The sequence below is a fragment of the Rhamphochromis sp. 'chilingali' genome, assembly GCF_963969265.1.
Source record: "Rhamphochromis sp. 'chilingali' genome assembly, chromosome: 6".
NCBI classification, from domain to species: Eukaryota; Metazoa; Chordata; class Actinopteri; order Cichliformes; family Cichlidae; genus Rhamphochromis; species Rhamphochromis sp. 'chilingali'.
This window is the reverse complement of record NC_137933.1, coordinates 33,274,161-33,296,336: the sequence shown is the minus strand read 5'-3', so window position 1 is coordinate 33,296,336 and position 22,176 is coordinate 33,274,161. Positions and strand designations below refer to the sequence as shown.

General features: G+C 42.3%; 1 protein-coding gene across 3 annotated transcripts in view; it reads left to right on the top strand.

Moving 5' to 3' along the window:
• fto (FTO alpha-ketoglutarate dependent dioxygenase) overlaps window positions 1-22,176 on the top strand; it is a 121,579-nt gene that overhangs the window by 88,249 nt on the left and 11,154 nt on the right. Inside the window, exon 9 of one of the 3 annotated variants that reach the window (XM_080884095.1) lies at window positions 11,179-11,318. The exons of the other annotated variants lie outside the window; for them this stretch is intronic. Within the exon in view, the coding sequence (XP_080740221.1) occupies window positions 11,179-11,318 (140 nt within the window). The remainder of the gene's footprint in view (window positions 1-11,178; window positions 11,319-22,176) is intronic. 3 annotated transcript variants of the gene reach the window in all.

Below are 22,176 nucleotides of genomic sequence, written 5' to 3'. Positions count from 1 at the left end.
CTCGAGGAGCACCCAAGGGACGGCAGATCCAGTCCACATCACTGTCTACTGGAGCACTCCAGGCCTGGGGAAAATTAATAGGGCTATCTGGGAAAAATAAATAAGTGATGGGCTTTACCACTGCCAAACAGCCCAGAGAGCTTATTAAGGCAAAGTGAAGTGAGATCGGGCAGTAGAAGAAGAAATTTTAATATGAATTTTTCACCTTTTTATGTAGGGCAGAGCTAGTTGTTTTCTCAGTTTCATCCTTTCCCCCCTCTTTTATTCCATTTCCTTGTGCACTCTCTCTCCTGTCTTCTTCATGTCTCTGTGTTCTTCTTCGACAGTAATTGTAAACACAGCAATTATGGATTGTGCGAGACTTAATTATAGCTTGTGCAGAGCCCTGGGGGGGCTCTGGCGGAATGTTGCAGCTGATAAAAACGCCAGCTCATCAGCACCCCTCCAATGGTGGCAAGCCCCAGTGAGAGTGGACCAAAGGGAGCCGTTCCCCCAGGGCCCTCCCAGTCGAAGGACCAATTAGTATTAGGCGGGAATTAATCTTAACGGGACACAACCACTCAAACAGGTCCTCCCAAGGTGAGGAGGAATTAATGTGGTTGCCTTATTGGTTATTACTGCTGTTGTCGTTTAAGTCGTTCCCCACTCAGCGTATGAGCTTAGAAGTCTCGATAGACCAGATCGCCCTGTAGCAGACGTGTTCTTCTTCATGTGCCATACCAGGACACGAGTTGGAGGAAGCAGCTAGATTAAAAAACAAAGCAAATCAAATCAGAGGAGAAAATGTGTCATCTAATTTTTTGCTTTTCATCTTTGCTGCAGTTCCATTTATCTTTTTCTGGAAAGTCTTTTTGAGGATGGAAAATTTGACACATCAAAATTCTAGTAACTGCATCTTGTATTTAGACATCCAAAACTCAGCCCTGTTGTCAGAATTCATCAGGAGGGGGGCACGTATTGTGATCTATGCCCTGTTTCAGTATTGATTTCTGGGAAGCATGGCTCCATTAAGGTCCTGCCCAGGGGTGTGGAAGGGTCAGCAGGGGAAGTTGTGGGCTGCCGTGACCTCAGCTGTAGTTTACAATCGATTAACTCTGACTGGGAAGGGAGAAGGTCCTAGGGAAGTAAGCACAGGGCCCCACACGCGATTAGGCTACATTAGCCCTCTGGTCAGAGCTGTTCCAGAGGTTGCAGTAAGTTAATTAGCACTTTCTTATGATATCAATGATGACAGGGGTAGAGCAGCTAGCATTGATTTAGCTTTACTCTGTTTCAACCTTGGAGACTAAGCACCAAGGTACCGGATACTCCAGTCCTTCCTTTTTTTAATCCAACACAACTGGCCATGTCACTACCAGGAAGCCGTTTGTAAACAACAATCTCTTATAACCACTAATATACTACTAGTAAGGGATTTTGATAGTTTGATACTTATACATGCTAACTAAGAGGACTAGTAGGTTTTTCACCATAACACATAATGAATGCATGGAATTACATTTATGGTTTCGACAGTTTGCCAGGTTTTGCCGAGCAAGCAGGGAGTTACATTTTTTTTTTTTTACAATAGCCATGCAATGACTGGACTGCATGTGACAAATAAATCTTGAGAAAGAGGTTTTCCACTTTCCACCCCCACACATCTTCCTCATAATGTGTGTGTTTTCATCTGTGACTCTTTATTGTCTGCCCCATCTTTGTCAAAAGAGAGCAAAAAGAGCCATCACTAATTTCTTGTTTTGTCAATTAAAGTGTAAAGGTGTCAGAAGATGATCGTCTTTGTCTCTCTCACTTACCACATAACAAACATCTCCCTGTCTCATCATGTCTCTCCAGTAATCCCTTTGTTGTTTGCCAGCCATTTTCTTTATTTGGCCTCCTACGTTGTTCTTGTCATTCTCTTTACCGCTCCATCATTCCTTCTTTCTTGCACTGCGTCTTTCACTCTCAGCTGCTGGTCTCACAGTACTCCCTTTGTTAAATGAAAGGTTTGCCAATAGATCAATCAAACTCTTTGTTCTTCCTCCTTTACAGTACACTACTCTCAATATTGTTTGTTTTACCAGCAGCTAAACTGCATTACACCTTCTTTTTCTCTTTGTCTGTAATGCTCCATCTCCGCCTGTCTGTTTTTGCTCGAGGCCCAGCCAGGCAAGTGAACAGCGACAGATGAAGAACCTTTTCTGTCAGCAGTGTTGGAGGGAATTAATCATGATTCAGTAAGTGCTCTGATGAGGATTCAAAAATCCTTGTTAGAGATAGAGCCATCAGGTGTGCCTGATCCGTCATATACTGACAGCAGCCTCAGGGGGGACAACGAGCCAAGTTTTAAACCCTATTTAGGACCCAGTCCTGCATTCAAGTGCTAGTGGTCATGAGAACATGACTTAGAATGCACCAAAAGCCAACCCACCAAACATGGAAAATGTACATTTGGAATCTAGTTGCAATTTTCAGCATTAACCAGCACAGAGTACCAACCGTGCTCAGGCTGCTTCCGGTCAATGTTGTTTTATTTTTTTTATATGTGACTTTTCTAAAGCCTATGTTGGAAGATTGGCATTGCACAAAAATGCAGCCACGTGATTTGACTTTGACAGCTCAATTTATTGCTTAGTACACTTTGGGAATTTGCTCAACACGTTGTCTAAGCGTAATTAGAATAAGAAGGATTCCTCTATCTGCAGTAACAGCCTCTCCTTTGTTGATTTTACAGTATGTACTTTGCTACAGTCAGAAAAACTTGTCTGATAAATTTAAAAACCTTAAAGTGGCACTGTAATGCGCGCACACCTAAAAATGCACATTTACGTACATAAACCATTATTAAAGTTAATGTACAATGTCACTGAGAGACTGTCAGACGCTTAACAGTGGAATTCCCCTGCAGATTAACGACTGTACTATTTGTTCATGTCTTCATGTGTCAAGGAAGTGGTTCTTCTTCTTTGTGAATACATAGCAATGTTACAGCTTTGTGAAAAATCTCTGACATGACACACTAATTAGATATGTGCTTAACCCTGAGGCCACAAAAGGCCAATGCGACAATAGATCGTGCTGATATAAATAATAAATATGTTTGAAATGTTGCAAATTATAAGTGGTCTGTTATTGAGGGAGTGTAAGTGAGGTGCTCTTTTTGTATGCACTCAGTTGAAAATTCCTCAGGATGATTTACAGCACAGCTGCAAACAGCTTGTTTAATTTGGAAGTCCAAATGAAAGCGTTTGCGGCATATTGCCATATTTTTCTTGTTAAGCAATGTTTAAGGTAGAGATAGACATTGCAGTAATTGCAGGTTTGACTGAGGGTAGGAGTGGAGTTAGCAGACATCAACACTCCCCCTGCTCTGGGAAGAAAATGAGAATAAAAAGATAATGCTGCAGATAAAGCATGAGACTGGTATGCCATTCGGTTAACTATTTCACTGTTGGGGGATTCACATGGATCCAGCTGAAGATACAAAGTAGACTCAAAGTACAATGGGAAACATTTGAGCAGAAGATAAACAAGGACGCGAAAGAAAAAAAAAGTAACTGGGACAGAAATTAAGAATGAGGACACATCAGCTCGTAATAGCGGTAGCATAACAAACACAAGCCAAAATTAGTCTCCCACAATAAACTGACAGGGATATAAAAACAAGCCTGCGTACATGTTGTGAGATTATAATGAGGCATTGATTGTTTGTCCTCAATTTCCATTTCAGTTCCCTCTCAAATTGAAGGCAGACACTTGTAAACATCCATACCTATGTCTTTGTTGTTCTCATTATCTTTTCTTTTTACTTTTCCCAAACATGATTGAACTAGAAGATCTAGATTAGAGGGCCAGTGTGACTTCCTGTTTGCAAAAGTACTTCCTGTTTTTTTTGACCATGTTCTAGTCGTCTTTGCTCAGGCTGCTGTTTATCGCCTGTGTGTATGCAACCATCTGAATGTTGGAGCTGAGGTCTTCTGGGATGTTTGTTTGTGCTGTCTTCTATTATGCCATTTTTTTTAACTGCCATTGTGGCAAGACAGGAATGTGCCATTGCTTGTTGTAGGCTGCTAGAGGGAGAAGGCCCAATTACCTGGGGTCCCAGTGCCTGGCTGCAGTTGTAGTCGGGCTGTGTGCGTGTTGGGTTTGTTCTGGTGAGCAGCTGTCCCGGGCCCCACTGGCAGTGATGGCAGGGGATGGTTACGGCTACGGCAGTGACAGCGAGAAAAAGGAAAAAGCAGACAGGCTCGTGCGCTGCCTCCTTGGTACTACTCAGCGGCAAGCACTCCCTGTCTGGCTCCTCACCACTTTTAACGGCTGTCTGATGTTGTAAAATCTTGAATGTGATGCTGCGATTGAAGTAGAATGCATTTCTCCCAGTTTACACAGTATGTGTGGCCAATTAGAGCTGGGGTTATGAGGCTGATGTATGGATTATAGTCTATTATTTCTTCTTCCCTAATGTTGACCATTAACTGCTGTGTCATTAGTTACTTTACCAACTGTGGTGGCAGTCCAGGAAGGCACACAGTCTGTCACACATATTATAATATGGGTACATGGAATGGGATACAGGAATGTGCTTGCAAAATGGTGACAGTATTCTGAGGGATTTTGGAAAAACCAGAAACCACATTAAATGACTGAAAAGCATAATAGCTAGTGCATCGATTATGTGATTAAACTAACTACGGGTCTCTTAAAACCGTGCTTTGAATTTGTTGAGGATTGCAGAGACGCTCAGTTTAACCATGAAACAAATGTATGAATTGTGAGGTTTTCTTAGAGCAGCTGCAGCCTATACAATAGCACATCTTGTGTTGTTTCACTGTGACCAGTATTGTGTGTGACGCAGCACTGACTTGCTGTCTGTCTGTCTCATATCCAGTGTGGCGGGCATAGTGAGCAGTGTCTAATGGAGCCTCTGATGAATAATGAGTCCATACACTGGTAATGTTCTGTGCCGAGTAACGGCTGCATTGGTTTCTGTCCTGTTAACTCCACTGGTGTAAGATTGATTGTGCTGTGCTCTGCAGTCATACAAAGACACTTCATTGCTTGGCAATGAAAATAAAGCTTCTCCCACTGAAATGAAGAGCAATGGGACTAGGGCCACAGAGGCAGACCAGCACGAGGCCTAGAAACGACTACAGCCCCATGTCACTAGCATGAGTGAGTGACACACCATGAAATAGGCATCGCTCCAATAAGACTAATTTGTTTACACATTGCTTTCTGCTAATTGAGGTGTGGCAGAATTTATTTTTGCCTCAGTTGAAATGAACCTAAGTCACCCTGATTAGGCCACTCACTGTACTTAGAGATCCTCCACCAAGACTCTCCTTCAAATTACACTTGACACTGTGAAGAAACATCTAATAGAAGTGTGTAATGGGCTCTGATGACAAACTACACGGTTGGAAGACCATGTAATCTCCCCGCAATTAATTAAAGTGCGGCCTGTGTATGTGTGTGTTAGCAGTTTTCTTTTTTTTTTAATGCTCCCTTTCTCTCACACCCAACCTAACCAGATGCCACCAAATAACTAAAATAACACTGCCTGTCAACAGTAAAAAATGAAGACCCATACCCTAACAAAGAAAGGTACTTAGAGCTGGCAGGGAGAGGCAGATGCAGGGTTATTTGTGCTCCAGTGCTTCTCAGTGTCCCGGTAAGGGTCCTCCACAGCTCAACATCTGTACCTCCACCCGCCTAATTACCCACAGCACCCCTGCCCCACCGCTTTCTAGTCTGTCACTAACGCAAAGCTCACTGGAGAGAAGGAGGAAAAGCAGAAGATGAAAATAGTTGGTCTTGCTGGTCTCCAGTGTACATTTACATTGTACAATATTTCGTTTATTCTGTTTTTTTTAGCATTAAAGACAGTTGGCTATTATTTTTCACTTTGCTACTTTTTTTCCTTTAACAGCTGTATCCATTCTCTTACCTTTAACTGAGCTGTTATCTCATGCTAGTGACCGGAAAAGATTTTTCTCTCAAAGAAGAAATTTGTTCACTCATTCTTTGCTCTCACGTTTTACTTTTCTAATTTATCTTTTTCTTTATTTATTTCCCGCCACAGTATTGATTTAAAGGCAGAGAACAATTAGGTCCATTTTGGGGATAATTCCTCAGTCTTCACTTATTTTTATCAGTAAATGAGAAATTTGCCATGCTTTTTGTAAGTTTTGATGGGAGCTATCAGTTTGGAGTTACTTGTGCCATTGATTTGATTAAAGGCATTACGCATTGTCTAATGAGTTTTACACATGGCTGAGTGGTGAATAATCACCCAGTGATTTCTGACCCAGAACTCCTCTTCACACCTCCTCCTTCCCTCATTTTTCTCACTTTCTCTCTTTCTCACTCCCTTGGAGCAGAGGACCAGACACTTGGTAGTTCACAGAAGAGGTAACGGAAATCAATTGAGACCGTGATTTGAAGAGTTTTCTTTCTGTTTTTTCCTCTTTCCCCCTCCTCTCAAGTCAAATTGATTCCTTTGCTTGCTTGCTTTAATATTCATTTTAGCTAAGTGTTCAGTAAATGTGCAGAGAATATGAATATTAGGTGTCAAGACTTTTTGCATGAGATCAGTTTTGAAAACTATAAATTTCACCCAGCTGAAAATTGTCTGGCAATTAAAGTGTATTGTGTGTAATAAGCAGTGTCTCTATTGGGTGTTTAGCTTTATCGAGCCTGTCTAGAGATGGAACTCATACCTGCTGCTCTGTGAATTGCAGCACATAAAAGATGGACTGAATATGTTCCTGGGGAATATTGCCCTCTCCAAAAGACCAATCCGTCTTGCTTAGGGAGGCAATCTTAGGTGCGGTAGATAAACTAATATTTGTGTATAACCTCAGTCAGACAATACAAATGATCGGATGATTTTTCATCTCCTTATGCATACAGGGAAATATGAAAAATTGAGGTTTAGGAATATTTGCAGGGTCTGTGAGGCGGCTGACTGGGCCGCTGAGTGCCCTGGGCCACGCTCCTCACCAACAACTGCAGAGTGAAGAGTGATGAGAATATTATGCCCGTCTGTTTCCCGTCACTCCCCATCCTCCCCTCCCACCTTCTTCATTCTCTCCTCTCACCACACTAATTCACATGGCCACAAGATGGAGAGAGAGGGAGCGAGCAAAGCAAAATGAGAGATAAGGCAATAGGCTGGCCGCCCCTCTGGCTCGCCGTCTTCGACTTTTGCTGTCTGTCCATCATTCATGATTGACAGTCATACTGACATAGCTCTCTTGGTCCTCTTGCTCTTCTTTATTGTCCCCCCACCCTAAACCAACCTCCCAGCACCACTGCCAGCTCAACCATAGAAACCGTTTCTTCATTTTCTGGGCCTCAGCTCTCTTGCTGCTACAAACACTTCTTATTGGGTTAATTTGCGGATGTTACTGGGCCAAGAATTCATTATTTTGGGGAGCTGGTGTGCAGATAGGGGCAGAGAAGCATTCCTGGTGTTGACGTTTCGTCGTAAAAAAAAAAGGTCATGTTTGAGGTTGAGGGAAGATGCAGGGTCTTTATCTGTGGTAGAGATGTTCTTAAGTCATTAACCATTCAAAAATCCTCCAAACTAAACTTTAATTTATATTAGATTTGTTAAATGCATACATTGAACAAGTACATGCAACAACCAGCTTCCTTTTATACACGTTTGTTTTTATAATGAGCAGCCGTTGAGAGCAGAGCAAAAGATGTTTTACCAGTGTCAGTCAAGAAAAGGGCATGTTTTGCTAAGAGACAGGGTGCATTTGGATCCCTTCAAATATAACATCCCAGTGTCTCTCTCTCTGTACTTTCCCTGCCTTGAAAAATATGCTGAATCCCTAAGAATCCACATGTCAAGTGCAATTCCCCTCACCACCACTCCCTGACATGGAGATGGTGACATTTACCCCAACGCTTCCCTCTCCTCCTCTTCAGGTTTTGAGAGTTTTTATTTTTAGTTTATTGCGTTGCCTCACGCCAAAGCCTCCATGTTTTCCCTTGAAAACCTTTCTGTTTGCTCTCTATATTTCTGCATTATTTGCCTGTGCCCTCTGCTTTTCAATATGTCTTTTTTTTTCTCCCCCTTTTTATTTCATTTTCTCCCACCCTCCCACTTTATCCTCTTCCATCCTCCTTCCCTCTATTTTAGCTTTACTGTGGTGAGGAACTTATACCCTCCCCTGTTCATGATAAATCAGGGGTGTGAGCGGCGGTGCTCAGTTGGAGGCATCAGTCGCGAGGCTGAGATAAGCGGTGCTCATCTCGTGGCCCTGTATGGAGATTTATTGGGTTGGGATAAGCAACAAGCTAGCCATCACTCTCAGCCAAATAGACTCCCCGCCTGCATGTGTTTATTCTTATTGCACTGCCACGACCACTGCCACTGTCAGGGGTGGAGTAGCCCCCGGAGGCCTGCTCTGTGGTAAAGGAAGCCTAGCTCTGCTCTCTGGATCATTACCTTCTATTAGATCACAAAAACAAGGCTCCACACTGGGACTCTGAGTGACACTGATGGCCCAATTTTTCTCTATCGCCAAAGACCACATACAGTAGGCATATATAAAATAAGGTTATAGTCTATATTGGCTCATCATATCTGAGTGCTAATGGTGTTGTCATCTTTTTCTTTTGGATTTCTAAGCTCTTCTTTTGATGCGCTTAAGAATTCCTAATGAGGCAATTCCATCTGCCTCAGACAAAAATATATATTAGGTGCTGGGGCAGTTGTCAAGGGGTTGTCAAAGCTTGATGGATGCACACGTTCTCTTTTCACCAACAGTTGTGTTATCTTTAAATTTTTGGGACAGTTTACTAAACTCACTGGCTTTATATGGGCCACTTGTCCACTTTATGCTAAGTCTAATGCATACCTGTGTACGTATAACCAAACTATTTGACCTTTGCACCGAAGAAACCATATAATATTCCTTTTTCCAAAAAGATTTTCAGTTTATAACCAAACAAATCCATCCATATGGAAATAACACTATTAGCATTCTTATCGTTAGAACCTTACTTGGCTGTCATGGTATTAGTGTTGCTCATGGTAACAAATGCTATCTAACATTAGTAAAAATTGGCTGGATGCCTCCTTATTCCTACATTTTTGCTATTTTCACACACAGCATTTTCTACACATTATCTGTATGTAAGAGTCAAAGAAACCTAGTGCAGGTTTAACCTAGATGTTAAACAGTAGTCTTTAACAGTGACACCCACTGAAAGTCTGTGTGATGTGCCATTTCTCCTGAAAACAACATCTCATATTACAAATCACAACTTAGATGGAAAAACAAACAGTAAAAAGGCCCGCTGTGACACCGTACTGACTTCAGAGCAGTGGATTCAAGAGAATACTGAAAGCCATTAATCTGTAGTTGCCACACGTGGCCACAGTACCACTGTGTAGCTTAATCACCATCATCTCACTTTAACTCCAGCTGCTGATGACAGCATTAATTTCAGTGGGCGAGAAATCTAACACAACCGTTGCCTAGCTGGTGTCAGGGAGCCTCAGGCCAGAAGGTGCACATCAAGCATCTTCTTCCTCTCTCCACTTCCCCCTCCCTGCCACAAAAACATACACTCCACTCACCCAACAAGTTCTCCACAAATTGCTTTTACCCTCCTCACCCCACAAGTGTACACATGAACACACAAATACACGCACAAACTTAGGCCTGGGCAGGGTAGTGGGGGTTAGTTTTTCAGCACTCAGGTTATATTTAATCATGGCTGGCGGATGATGAGGCTTTTCTCTTTATGAAAGGTATTAGAGCAGCACTGTGTTTTCACTCAGCTTTACACTCTGCCCCCATGCTTTTCTTCCCCTGACCTGTGTTACCATGTGCCAGGGAAGAATTTGATAAAGTGACACCAGGCTCCCACTATCTCTACCTTTCTCTCCATCTCCCATCTCTGTCTCACATTCTAATAGTTCGTCTGGCAGGTCTGGACTGTCTCTCATCTCATCAGTGGGGTCACACCTCTGGGCTGCCCTTTTCCCTCTTCACCAGCACTTGCCTTGTCATTTATTTTGCTGCTGAAATGGCCAGCAAACCGGCAGGTCTGATTCAATCTCTTACATCCTCAGGCTGATGTACCGGACAGAGTGCGATAGTGCTCGCAGAAATGAAGAGGGGCAGGGTTTAACAGTAGGCTGTGGTGTCCTAAAACTTTCTGCACTCTGCTCATCCTTTGCTCTTTCCTCACTAACAACAACCTTCAGGGAGTGTTTTCTTGCACCATTCATTGTTAAAACACACACTCCTTGGCCAGGGAATTGCACTCTGACAGAATACTCTAGTATTCAACTTTCCCTTTGCATCCTTGCGTATGTGACTTTCCTCAACCCTAGTTGATCTGTACTACTTCTATTTAAGGGTCCTATTCTCTTTGATCGAACTAAAGTTACAGAGAAAAGTGAGAAGCATTGGGGAAGCTCCAGCAGGAGGGTTTACATACCCTTTCAACACTTTGAGAAGAGGGGATGCTCTACATTCTGCTTCATGTTGCACCCAGAGACTCTCCCCACTTCACTAGCGTGCATCAGCAGACACTTGGTCATTAGGTAGATTGACAGTGATTGTCTGGCCTGCAGAGCTGAGGCAGCCTCTGCTCGGCTCAGATGCCTTCTTTGAAATGCACACATATAGATTTTGTGTGAGTGAACAGAATTAACAGAAAATGTTACAAGCTCAGGTAATCGATAAAGTGTGAAAGATGCGGCGGACAGTGTGGAAATCACATTTTGGACAGGTTACTACTTCATAATTGATTTGGCTTTAAGCAGCTACCTTTTTTACTTTAAAGCTGGTGGTTAGTGTCTCAGTGCTCCTTTTTCCCTGCACTAAAACAGCAAAAGGTGAAAGGTATGCTGTAGGATGTGATTTTTATGCCCAAAGAGAGGCGTGATCAGAGTGTGGTGTTCTGTCTTACAGAACTTTGCCAATTGCTCTTTTCTTTTCAGTTTCTTAGATAGGGTGCAGAGACTAGTTTCCTCCTTTGCGTTCTGTGAGAGTTGGGCACGTCAAACTAAACGCTCTAGCATCTTATATCTGTCCTGTTGGATTAAGCTGTTTAGTAGCTGTTTTGGCAACTGAGCTTGAACTCAGATTGATTTCTATTTTTCCATTAGTTTATCCCTTTTCCATATCAGTTTTCATGTGAGTTTCTTTCTGTTTGCACATTCAGAAACAAATCTTCAGGAGGTTGGGACTGTCCTCTATTATTCATCGGTGGTAATGATGGAGAGGAGCTGGCAGGATCTGTGGGCTTATTGATCCTGTCCTCTGGTTTCGTGCCTTACCTCCTGTGGGGGTGGAGGAAAGGAGGTGAGCTCAGCCCAGATGCACATCTCTTCTCAGGAGCTGAGATCTGGCCAGCCCTATGTTTCTCTTCCCAGGCACTGAGACCTTGGTGCGTCATTTTTGTCTTGAGAGCCCTGTGTTGCTGTGATTTAGAGATACTGAAGTTTTGTCATGTTATCTGTTATTTCGAAAGATCTGCTTTCTGTTGCTGTTGTTAATGGATTATTAAACATAAAGCGATTCCCTTTTTTCTAGTTGTAAAATATTACGCTTTGATTATGACCCCATAACCCCACAGATAACAGTCATTCAGAAACTGTACAGTTTTTAATGCTCTCATGAATTGTGTGAGTTTGGGGTATTTTACTGTCTTAATGGGAATTCTTGAATACATTATATTGGGGCCTTGCAGAGATTTTTGTGTCCTTGTATTCCGCTGTCCGTGTCTATGTATTTCTTCACTAAACCCACTTCCCCAGTATACAATGCAAGCAAGCTAAATTAGGCCAACCTCCTTTTAATACCGTGGAGAGGGGAGAAGCAGCCATTATGAATTATCCTTAATTACAGCCATTTCCTAAACTAATAAAGCTGCTGAATCTTTACTGCAAAGGTTAGTTTACCCAGCATGCATAAAAACCACTTCGTGTGTGTGGGTTCATGTCTGTGTGTGCGCGTATGGGTGCGGGAGAGCTGGATGGCTGGCTGGCAGCACCCATAGTCCCATTAATTTCACGTGGGTTCCCTATCACCAGCCACAGATGCCTATAGACACGTAAATGAGTCTCCAGCGAGTGGCGGGCTGCCTCCGCCAGCCAGCTCGGGCCTAATGGTCTGGAAAGCCAGCTTATGTGACGGAAGGAGATGAGGGCCTTATTTACACTGGCACACATTAGTGGATGGATGCTGATTCACTGATTAACACGTCAGCCTTTCCCACATCCCCCCCTCTCATGCCTCCCTCAGTTCACCTCTTTCCTCTGTACCTTCAAACCTTTATGCTCATAGTTACACACAATAATCTGACTATACAAAAAAATGACTTGCATAGCCTTTTTTTCTTTTTGTTTTTCTTCTTCTTGAAATTTACTACACCATTCACAAGCTTATACCGGTAGGCATCTAGTACATACGCTAAAATACACACACACACACACAACCTTGCCACTCTTGGAAATGCATGGTGGCAGGCTGCTGAGAACAGGGAAGCCATCTGTGAATGATAGCTCCTATGGAAAGATAATGTTTCCCATGCAGCACCGAGTGAGGCGCTGATGGAAGAAGATGACTTTTTGAATGGTTAAGTGGGTAAACGTTAGATCATGGCCACAGTGCTCCCATTTGCCTCACTCACCATCAATCCCTCCCTCTCCCCCTTGCTCTGCCTTTCTCTCTTTTTTCCCGTCTACTAGATTGTTTATTGAAAAAGCACGAGGAGGCCGCCGATAAGAGAGGCAAGGCTAATGCCGTGATTTGTGTCAGTCACGCCGTACAATTTGTTACAATCGCAACACTTATCACAATATAATATGTTTATTCTGGTCAATTAAGTGGCACAGGAAGGCTCCTGCATTTGAAGTGTCACATGCAAGATGGGACGGGGTGAGGGCGATCAAAGGAAATGGAACTAATCTAATTGTACAGCATCTCAAGCTGCTGCCACCTCCGTAGCCCTTGCCATCGCTGTTCGGCTTATAAACTGATGCATTTTGAAGAAAAGAAGGAGACACAACTACAGGTTTACAGAAACAGAGGTGGCTAGGTGCTGATCTGTATCTAACGTGTTTGTTGAACAGATAAAGGCAGGTGCTGCACATGTATACAATCAAACAAAGCAATCTGTTTTGTTTTGGGGAGGTTTTATATCAATTTTTGGCTTCACATATATGCACTTGCTTAGGTGTCATCAAACGTATTTAGACATTCAGTTCAGCACATACAGAGAGACAATGCTTGAAAAGCAAGATTGTAGTGTTTACCATACATATGCTCCGTAAACACAAGAAAGTGCTTGAACTTAGAGCATTTGCATTCAAACACAATCGTACACATCCCTCAGCAAAGAATAGGACATAGATGACATAAATGCAAAGAGTAAAAGTGCAATAAATACCCAAATAATTGTGCTATTACAAAGGTTTACATTTGCAAACAAATATACATATATATATATATATATATATATACAAGTACTGTTAATTTAAAATGCAAATACACTCAAAGAATAAATGGTTTTCCAGTTATACAACATCATGCACGCACGGTCACACACACAAACACACACACACCTGGACATGTTTTGGCCTAGTCCAACATGGATCCCAAAAGAGTCACAGTATACATAAAAACAGGCCAGGCAGTGAAGGCGGACTGTGTAGCAGACCAGTGCTTCCATCGATCTGAGAGGGTTCATTAGGTAAGTGCTGACATCACAGATTGATGTCTCTTTAAACCAGTGCCTGCTGAGGAGCTGACAAGGAAAATCACCACTATTGACTCCCTTAGTGGTATTTGTGTGTGTGTGTATGCGTGTGCCTTCAACGTATTGTGTGATATGTACACGTGCCAGTAAAATGACCATGTGCGTACTAACATTTGGCACACAGCTGTATCTGTTTGTGCCTGTGTGTGAGTGCACAAGTGTGTTTTCCTAGAAGCCACATTACATATCCTTGTCTTTAATGGGCTCCTTGGGTCTAGGTGTTCACCAGTGTTGCCAGTTATACAACCAGCCATGCAGCTAAGGAGCCTGTCAGCCTGTTTCTGCTTTTACGCCACCATGCATCCATTTGCTATCAGAGTAGGAAAGAGATGGAGTGGAAAATGGAGATAAAGAGGAAAGGAAAGAACGTTGCGTGGAGGAGTCATAGAGGGACTGAACAGAATCTCTCCCCATCTATATTTCATCAGCACGTTTAGAAACTCTGTTTGGTAATTATGTTGTGCAAGTTTCTGACTAATTTGCAATCCAGTGAAAACCCTGACATGGGGCAGCTTACATTCCATATGAGAGCTAAATGCTGTTTAGTTCAAATTTAGGAGTTTGGTTTTTAAATTCTTGTCGAGGAACCAAAAAGTTATCTCTATATGTGACCCCAGTTCCCCGAGCCTCTACTTGTCGATTGATTTGAGATGTCGTTTGTATCTGATGCTTTTCTCTAATTAAGATCAGGCTAGAATCGGTGGCATTGAGCGTCTCCACAAACCTATTGATTGGAATGGGGAAGGAGTCGGTGTTTGTGAGGACACAAGTGACAGGAGTGAAACTGCTGGAAACAGCCAGAGCATTAGACACACCAGATTGAGGAGACTGATGGTCCACAGTTTCCCCACTGCTGGTCTTTTTTAGATCACCTCTAGTTCAACTTAAAGTTGAAGTTTTCAAGAAATGTCTGGTGACATGCTGAAGAAGCACAGACAGTAGAATTTTGGTTATGCAACCACAATAGTGAACTTCTACTAATGGAATCATTTTTGACAGCATCAGGCTGATCATCATTTTCAAATTTAATGTTGCATTTACAACACAGAATGATCTGTTAAGTGACTTCTTTTAAGTATCGATCTGCATCTGTTGTGGTACATCAATACTTTGTGGTGAAATGTTAAAGTGGCATTGATGCCTGGATCTCAGTGTCACCTACTCAGCAGTCTTAAGCTCTGATGACGATACAATAAGCATTACCTCCAATAAACACCACGGTACCACATCTTGTAGCTTTAAATGAGCAATTGATTAGTTCCTTTGAAGAATGATGTAATCTCAGTGTTCTCATGTCCATTTAAAATGTGTTTAAGTGATATATAGTTGAGGAGAAACAAAAGAAAGTCACTTTATCTGGCATTAATAGTATCAATACACAACACGATGTCTTGAAGGAAGCAAGAAAAAGTGAAACAACTAGAAAAGTTTTCTTGTACTTTATTTTATCATGAGCTGAGCATAATGCAAAGTGTTAGGATTGAAAAATGTGCAGAACTGAAGGCAAGATTCCCTTCTAGGCCATCACCACCAGAGGCACATCGCTATTGGCTGCCTCCAGGAGATTAAAGAGAATAATTGCCAGCTGATTGGCTGTTTAATATTTCATGGACCTTTGATGCACTGGGTGTTTGTATTACCTTTATCAGCAGGCATAATAATAGGATAGGCTTTGACTCACTTAAGTAAAACAGGCTTTTTCACAGTACAGGAATTGCTACTCTTCTTTTGAGCAAAAATGAACACAATAGACTGTCAGTATATTTTTATGGGCTATACAATATGACATATGATCATTTGAACTGATCAATACTATTGGTATCACAGAAAGATGTATATATCTGTCGGCGCATAGGTGTGTGTTTCATATAATTTGTTGATTACACTTTCTAATAAGTACTGAAGATGCAGTGATGGATTTCATCTTACATTGTAACTGCGTATAATATTTATATTTTTCAGTGCTGAATACATAATAAACTGAATAATAATAACCGAATAAAAAATAAACCTCCAGTGTAATTTATGCACAATATATAACGTCTATAACTACTACAACTATAGCAGTTGTGGTACTGCAGTTGAGAGCACACAAGCTGCAACAACAGTAGAACATTTATAGTACTACTACTGTTTATTTCAGGATTGTTCATATTTTCAACAATTTAAAATTTTGGAAATCCTTCTGTCTTAACTCTATACAATAAAACTAATGTGTTTTACCGACACTTGCATGAGTATGAGCATATATGAGAGAGTATATGAGCTAGATGTGCTAGCTCCACCCAGATCAGGGACAGCTGCCATTGACGGTCCCATGTTCGTACCTCTGCCTGATGACACTAATCTCTTTCTGTAGGTGACCTACCTCCTCTTTCCAAATCTGTCGGCGCATAGGTGTGTGTATGTGTGTGTTTGTGTTGTGTGATGGTTGCCGCGGATGTCTCCTCTGTGGTTCCGCTTCGGAGGTCCAGGAATGGTGAGCTTCTCATGGTTGTCACTTTGAGGTGTGAGAGCAATCATTTCCTTGGACAACAGTCCCATCCTCATCCCTGCTTCCCGCCTGCTCGGATTAGTTCCTCTTGCTAAGAAAATTTGCATCCAGAATATTTTCTCCTAATTTATTTTTTCACTATATTTCCAGTTTTCTTTTCTTTCTTTCTTTTTTTTTCTTCCATCTGTGTCTCTTTCACTGCCCTTCTCTGTTTCCTTTCTCCTTGTTTTCCCCTGGACGCTGTAGAGCATTTTATTACAGTTGTCAGAAGGAGTAACAATTCTATTGTGGGGTGATTACAACAGGGTGTTTTACCCACAGATCACCAGAGCAATTAAAATCTGTAAATAAGGCTACCCATGATGCCTCAGTCCAAACAATGGGGTCCCATAGGAAGTGTTTGTTTGAAGGAGAACAGTGGAAGTGAGTTTCTCTTCCTTTTACTCTCACTCTCTCTCTCTCTCTGTTTCTCTCCCTCATTAATTAGGATATGCTCCTTCAACCCAACATGACTGTGTCGATGGGCAGCTCTGCACAATCAGTGTGACACATATTTCAGACACAAGATGAAGTTGTTTACTTTTGTGTCAGACCATGCATTGCGCCACTACACTTTTGTTTTGCAGAATGGAAGAGACAATGCAGGCCTAATTGTGCCAGTTACAGCTGTTAGGGAGAGGAAAGAGAAAGACTTGTGCCAGCTACTGTGAAAAGGAAAGTAGGGACTCTCTTGTGCATCTGTGTCTGACACCCGTGCAAACAACACTTACGATAAGGATGTTTTAATGATAACTCTCACAAATTTTTGTTGTATGTTGGTTTTGAGCGCTATTTAAGTAATCTGAGAAAATACCAATTGGCAAAAAAAGAATCAGTCTGACTATGACTCTTAAGTTGAAAGTCCCTTAACTCCTGTCCTGTCATTTGGCCTGTATTTCTTCCAATCACTTGGCAGTGTATCACAATTGTGCCCTGCCATAGTCAAAGGACAGTTCTGCCAGGTAATGTCACATTATTTCAGTGAACAGTTGCATTAGGAATCAAGCTATCCATCAGCACAGAGGGATACTGTAATTCCAGTTTAGCCTTTAAACCTGGGTTGTTGTTAACTACCTGGTTCACAGCAGTGCATAAAGTGATGCAAGCACTCTAAATTACTTCTTAATGTTTCTTTTCTTTGTAGAGACAAAAGAGCTCTTTGTAGTTTTGTGGGAAGACATGTGGAACATGTCATGTATTTCGTGTCAGGATGTGTGTGTATCGCTTCCGCAACCGCCCCCACCCCACTTCATAAATTACTCACAATTGGAGTTTGGGCAGGTTGGTAAAGGAACCAGATAGATAGAAAGAGGACGACCGTGGGAGTATTGCAGCTCAACACAGCACCATGATGATGCCAGACTCCAGAGGCCTAACCAGAGGCTATATGCCTTATCAAGATCCTGTTTACAGTCAGCCAAAGAAGCTACCAGCCACCCATTTCCATAATGCTGCCTGCGGTCCTCCGCGGAAACTAATTTATCTGTGCCGGAGATGCACCATGATGTTGCCTGTTCTGCACCTCTCTCACTTTGTATTCTGTATGTTGTGTTTCTTTCTTTTGTTTCTATCTGGGGTTTTTTCCCTTTCTCATCTTATCCTCGCTCCTTATTTACTGTTTCTTTTTTTTCTAACTCTTGATGAACTACTTTTTTTCTTGCCTTTCTTCCAGCCATAACCCCTTAATTCTGTCTTTTTCTATCTATTTGAATCACTTATTGCTACCCAACACAGTATATATAACACATCAGCTTAATTTTTGATAAGGATGGGCGAAGAATTAAAAGCAAAATCAATAAATAAAAAGAGAGTTGCTGCTTAGAGAGATCCAAGAGTCAGTAATTAAACCCATACAAAATTTAACTGAATGGAACTAAATATATGGCACTGCCCGCTTGTGTATTTGTGATCTTGTTTTTACACTCTTGTTATACCCATCTCTGTGTGAGTCTGCCATCTTCAGCTTTCCTCCTTGTACTTTTTTTATCATATGTTTGTGCCAATTTTTTTCAGCTTGAGCCACTTGTGTAGTTGCCATGTTCCTGTGCCTGTACATCAGTGAGCATCTGCTCTTTCAACAAGGTCCCTATGGCCTCAAATGTCAGACCAAGCAGCTGCCAGACAAGTGCATTGTGCAGCAGGCTTGTGTTTTGCCTCCTCCCATCCCTCCACTTCATGTTCTGTGATGTTAACTGTGATTGAAAGTAAGTAGGCAGCAGCAACTGGAGGAGGAATGATGAGAAAGGTCTCTGTTTTTAAAGAATTCTGTTCTTGCAGTACTGGACGGCTGTTCTCCGGGGCTTTTGGCCAGGTGGGAGTAGGCGTTATGTTGTGCATTAGGAACAGCTTCCTCTGCCCCCTTGTGTGAAAGACCACTGCAATGGAAAGCCATTTGTAGTTCATCAATGCTGAGGTCCATGTACTATAGATTATCAGGGGACAAACAGCATGTGCACTTGAATCTCATGTGTGCACATGTTTGAATATGGTTCTGTATGCTCTTGTACACAGATTGTTGATTCCCTGCTGTTTATCATAGTATGGCTAGTGCAATAATATGTCACTGGATGCCCGTTTCAGAGTATACATTGTTTTGTGTATTTCTTTGTGTGATCAAGTAGTCACAGGGTGTGAGCACTGATGCGGAAGAGATGGAGGGTGAAGAGACAAGCAGGTACCCCCCTGGAGGGACCTTGGGGGCATCAGGCCAGGGGTAGCCCCTCTAGCTCCCTCACAGCACACTCTGGTTTGCTCTCAGACACTGCTATTGATTTGTCCACTAGATAAGACCACAGGTTAGCTGCTCTACTAAGTATTGCTCTTTTCACCTCCCTTTGGCTGCAAACAAATCCTGGAGACTGGTTCCATTTGATGTTAGCTGATGTTCCTTTAGACTTTTTTTTTCTACCAACACTACTTAACCATGGCATAAAGCAGGTATAAGCCATCACAGGGCACTGTGAGACTCACTCTTGCCCCATAAATGACCCAACCCTAAACTAGCATACTTCTCTATTGTCTTATCCTGAAGCTGTAGGAAGCCATGAGTTCAATTCTGTGGCAGGTCTACAAGCTGTGAGAAAAGGGACTTTAGCTGTCAATCAATCCGCCTTCATTTCAGGATGCCAGAAAGTACAAATTCTGTGTTAATTCAAGCCTAAAGTAGATTAGTCCAAACCGTAAGTTGAAATTGTGCCTGTACTTTGGTATATGTGATCAACATGTGCAGCAAAGTGTAAGGTTTGAACCTGACAGATTTAGATGGGAGCCAAGGCAACTCTTGATCAGCCTAAGACAGTTCATATCATTGCCAAGTTCTTATGTGATCGGAAGTCAGTCGGCAGCACCTCAGTGCTCACTGACAGATGGATGAATCAAGTCTTCAAAAGGCTTCATCGATGACACATTAACATGAGCCGAGCTTCCTAGAGGACTCTGAATTCTGAGCTGTCACAGGTGGCAGATGAGATAAAGCTACTATGCCGCTCTGCTTGTTTCGTAACATAACCTAACTCATGTTGAGAAAAAAAAGTTGGCACCTGCTTGACATCAATTAAAAAGCAGTTTGAGATGTGAGGGATGGCTGTTGTAGCATGTCTTGTATTTTTAATTAAAACAACCTCCTCTGAGTCATCATCAGCTTTTCATGTGTCCGAAGTCAGAACAGGTGTGAAGGTAAAACAAAGAACAGTGAAGAAAAGGAATACCACAAGGGTGTGGGTGTAACATAACTTCCCACGCATCGTAAGCCAGTATGTCCTTACAAGACATTGCAACATGCTTTATCATTGTTAATCAGAAAACTGCAGTGTAGGACAGCAAAATACCAGCTTGTCATATTGTTTGTTTTTCTTTTGCTCTTAGTTACGTGTCATTTATCATGGCAGAGAGCCAGAACTGTTAGTGTGTGGTAAACTGGTTGTCTCTTGGATGAGAAATTGAGGCTGTTACCAGCAATGTCAGTAGCTGAGGGTTGCATGCAAAATTTAACTGAATGGAACAGGCATCATGAAGGATATCAATAATTTTGAATGGTAAATTTTTAGACTACGAGATATTTTCTGGTGCAGTGGCATAGTTACAAATGTACTGCCTTTTTCTCTCCGATGCATTGCAGCAATTTGTCAAGACATAACAAAAGCTGCCAAAAGTAACAGCTCAGATGCTGTAGTTTGAACACAATTAAAATAATAAAATAATAATGTGACCAGTAGAACCATAAAGCATTTTACTAACCTTTGATCCAATTTTTACTGGACTCTTATTAAATCAGAATCAGAATACTTTATTCATCCCTGAGGAAATTATGTAACAACTGAAACAGAATGCATGCCGATTGACTCATGCGCACAACAAAAGATAATGGAGAAGCACCGAAACTCATAATAGTTTGAATCAAAACTGGAAGCATTTTACACATGACAACCCGGGGGCGATCGTGGCTCAAGAGTTGGGAGTTCGCCTTGTAATCGGAAGGTTGACGGTTCGAGCCCCGGCTTGGACAGTCTCGGTCGTTGTGTCCTTGGGCAAGACGCTTCACCCGTTGCCTACTGGTGGTGGTCAGAGGGCCCGGTGGCGCCAGTGTCCGGCAGCCTCGCCTCTGTCAGTGCGCCCCAGGGTGGCTGTGGCTACAATGTAGCTTGCCATCACCAGTGTGTGAATGTGTGTGTGAATGGGTGGATGACAGGTTGTGCAAAGCGCTTTGGGGTCCTTAGGGACTAGAAAAGCGCTATATAAATACAGGCCATTTACCATTTAACCCAAAGTGTCCAAAATTCCAGTACGTCTTAAAAAGCAGCAAAAACAAAACAGAAAACATGGAAGGTATTAAAAAGAAAGAATTACATCAGTCACTGATACTAACACTACCTAAAATGTGTAATTAATATGATAATTAAATGCAGTCAAAGGATCATGGCAAGTACTGCTGCTAAAAATCATGCCACCCTGCTCGACCCTTTTGTTTAAAGTGTTATCATATCTACCATCTGCATAGAAATTGATTGATATATTAATCTTCTGTAAAACTGTAGAGATGCTACTTATTGAAATATGGAGAATGCTTTTGACCTGCACTCAAAAAACTCTGTTTTAACATTCCACTTTATATGAGACTCTTAGCTACTCATAGCTGCAACTTTTTATCTACTTATCAATAGCACTTACCTGCAACATGAATGGGGAGGACAGGGACTAATTGCAGGGACAAATGTTCCTGACTGTGGGGTTTGTAGTTGTCTGGGCCTAGTCCAGGCCCTGTTTATCTCAACCTCTGTTGGCAGTCATACACACACCACACGCACTATGCTCTGATTTAACCAGAGGCAAAGCCCTCGCAAACCCTCACTCTTTCTCATCAAAGATTCATAAAGGCAAGGTTCTCAATGATTTTCTGTCTCTTCCCGTATTCACAGCTTGTTGTCCTCACCCTCCCTGTCTCCTGCCAGTCAGACAGCGGAAGTCAGACGGAATTACAGCTGAAGTGGCCGCTGGCTCTGTGTGCGTGTGTATGTGTCTATACGTGAATGTTGGTTTCTGTGGGTTTATGGCATGTGTGCTTGCACTGGTAGGCGTTAGGTGCAGAAACGGGGTAGCACATGGTCACAAAGGCAAGGACACGGATGGACAGTGCCATGTTGATGTTGTACTAAAAATGTTAGTAGCCCCCATGTGGGGAAAAGAGTTAGTCCCCACCCTCTCTTCTCTTCCCCTCATTCACTCCTTCCGCTGTTCTTTGTCTTCCTTTCCAACCCCTGAGCCCTGTGTGCTGTGGCAGCTTCCACACTGGATCTAAAACTAGCTCAATCAGAGCCCCACTCACCATGCCCAGGGCACACCATCTGTAGCCCTCTGAGTCCTTCCGTGTG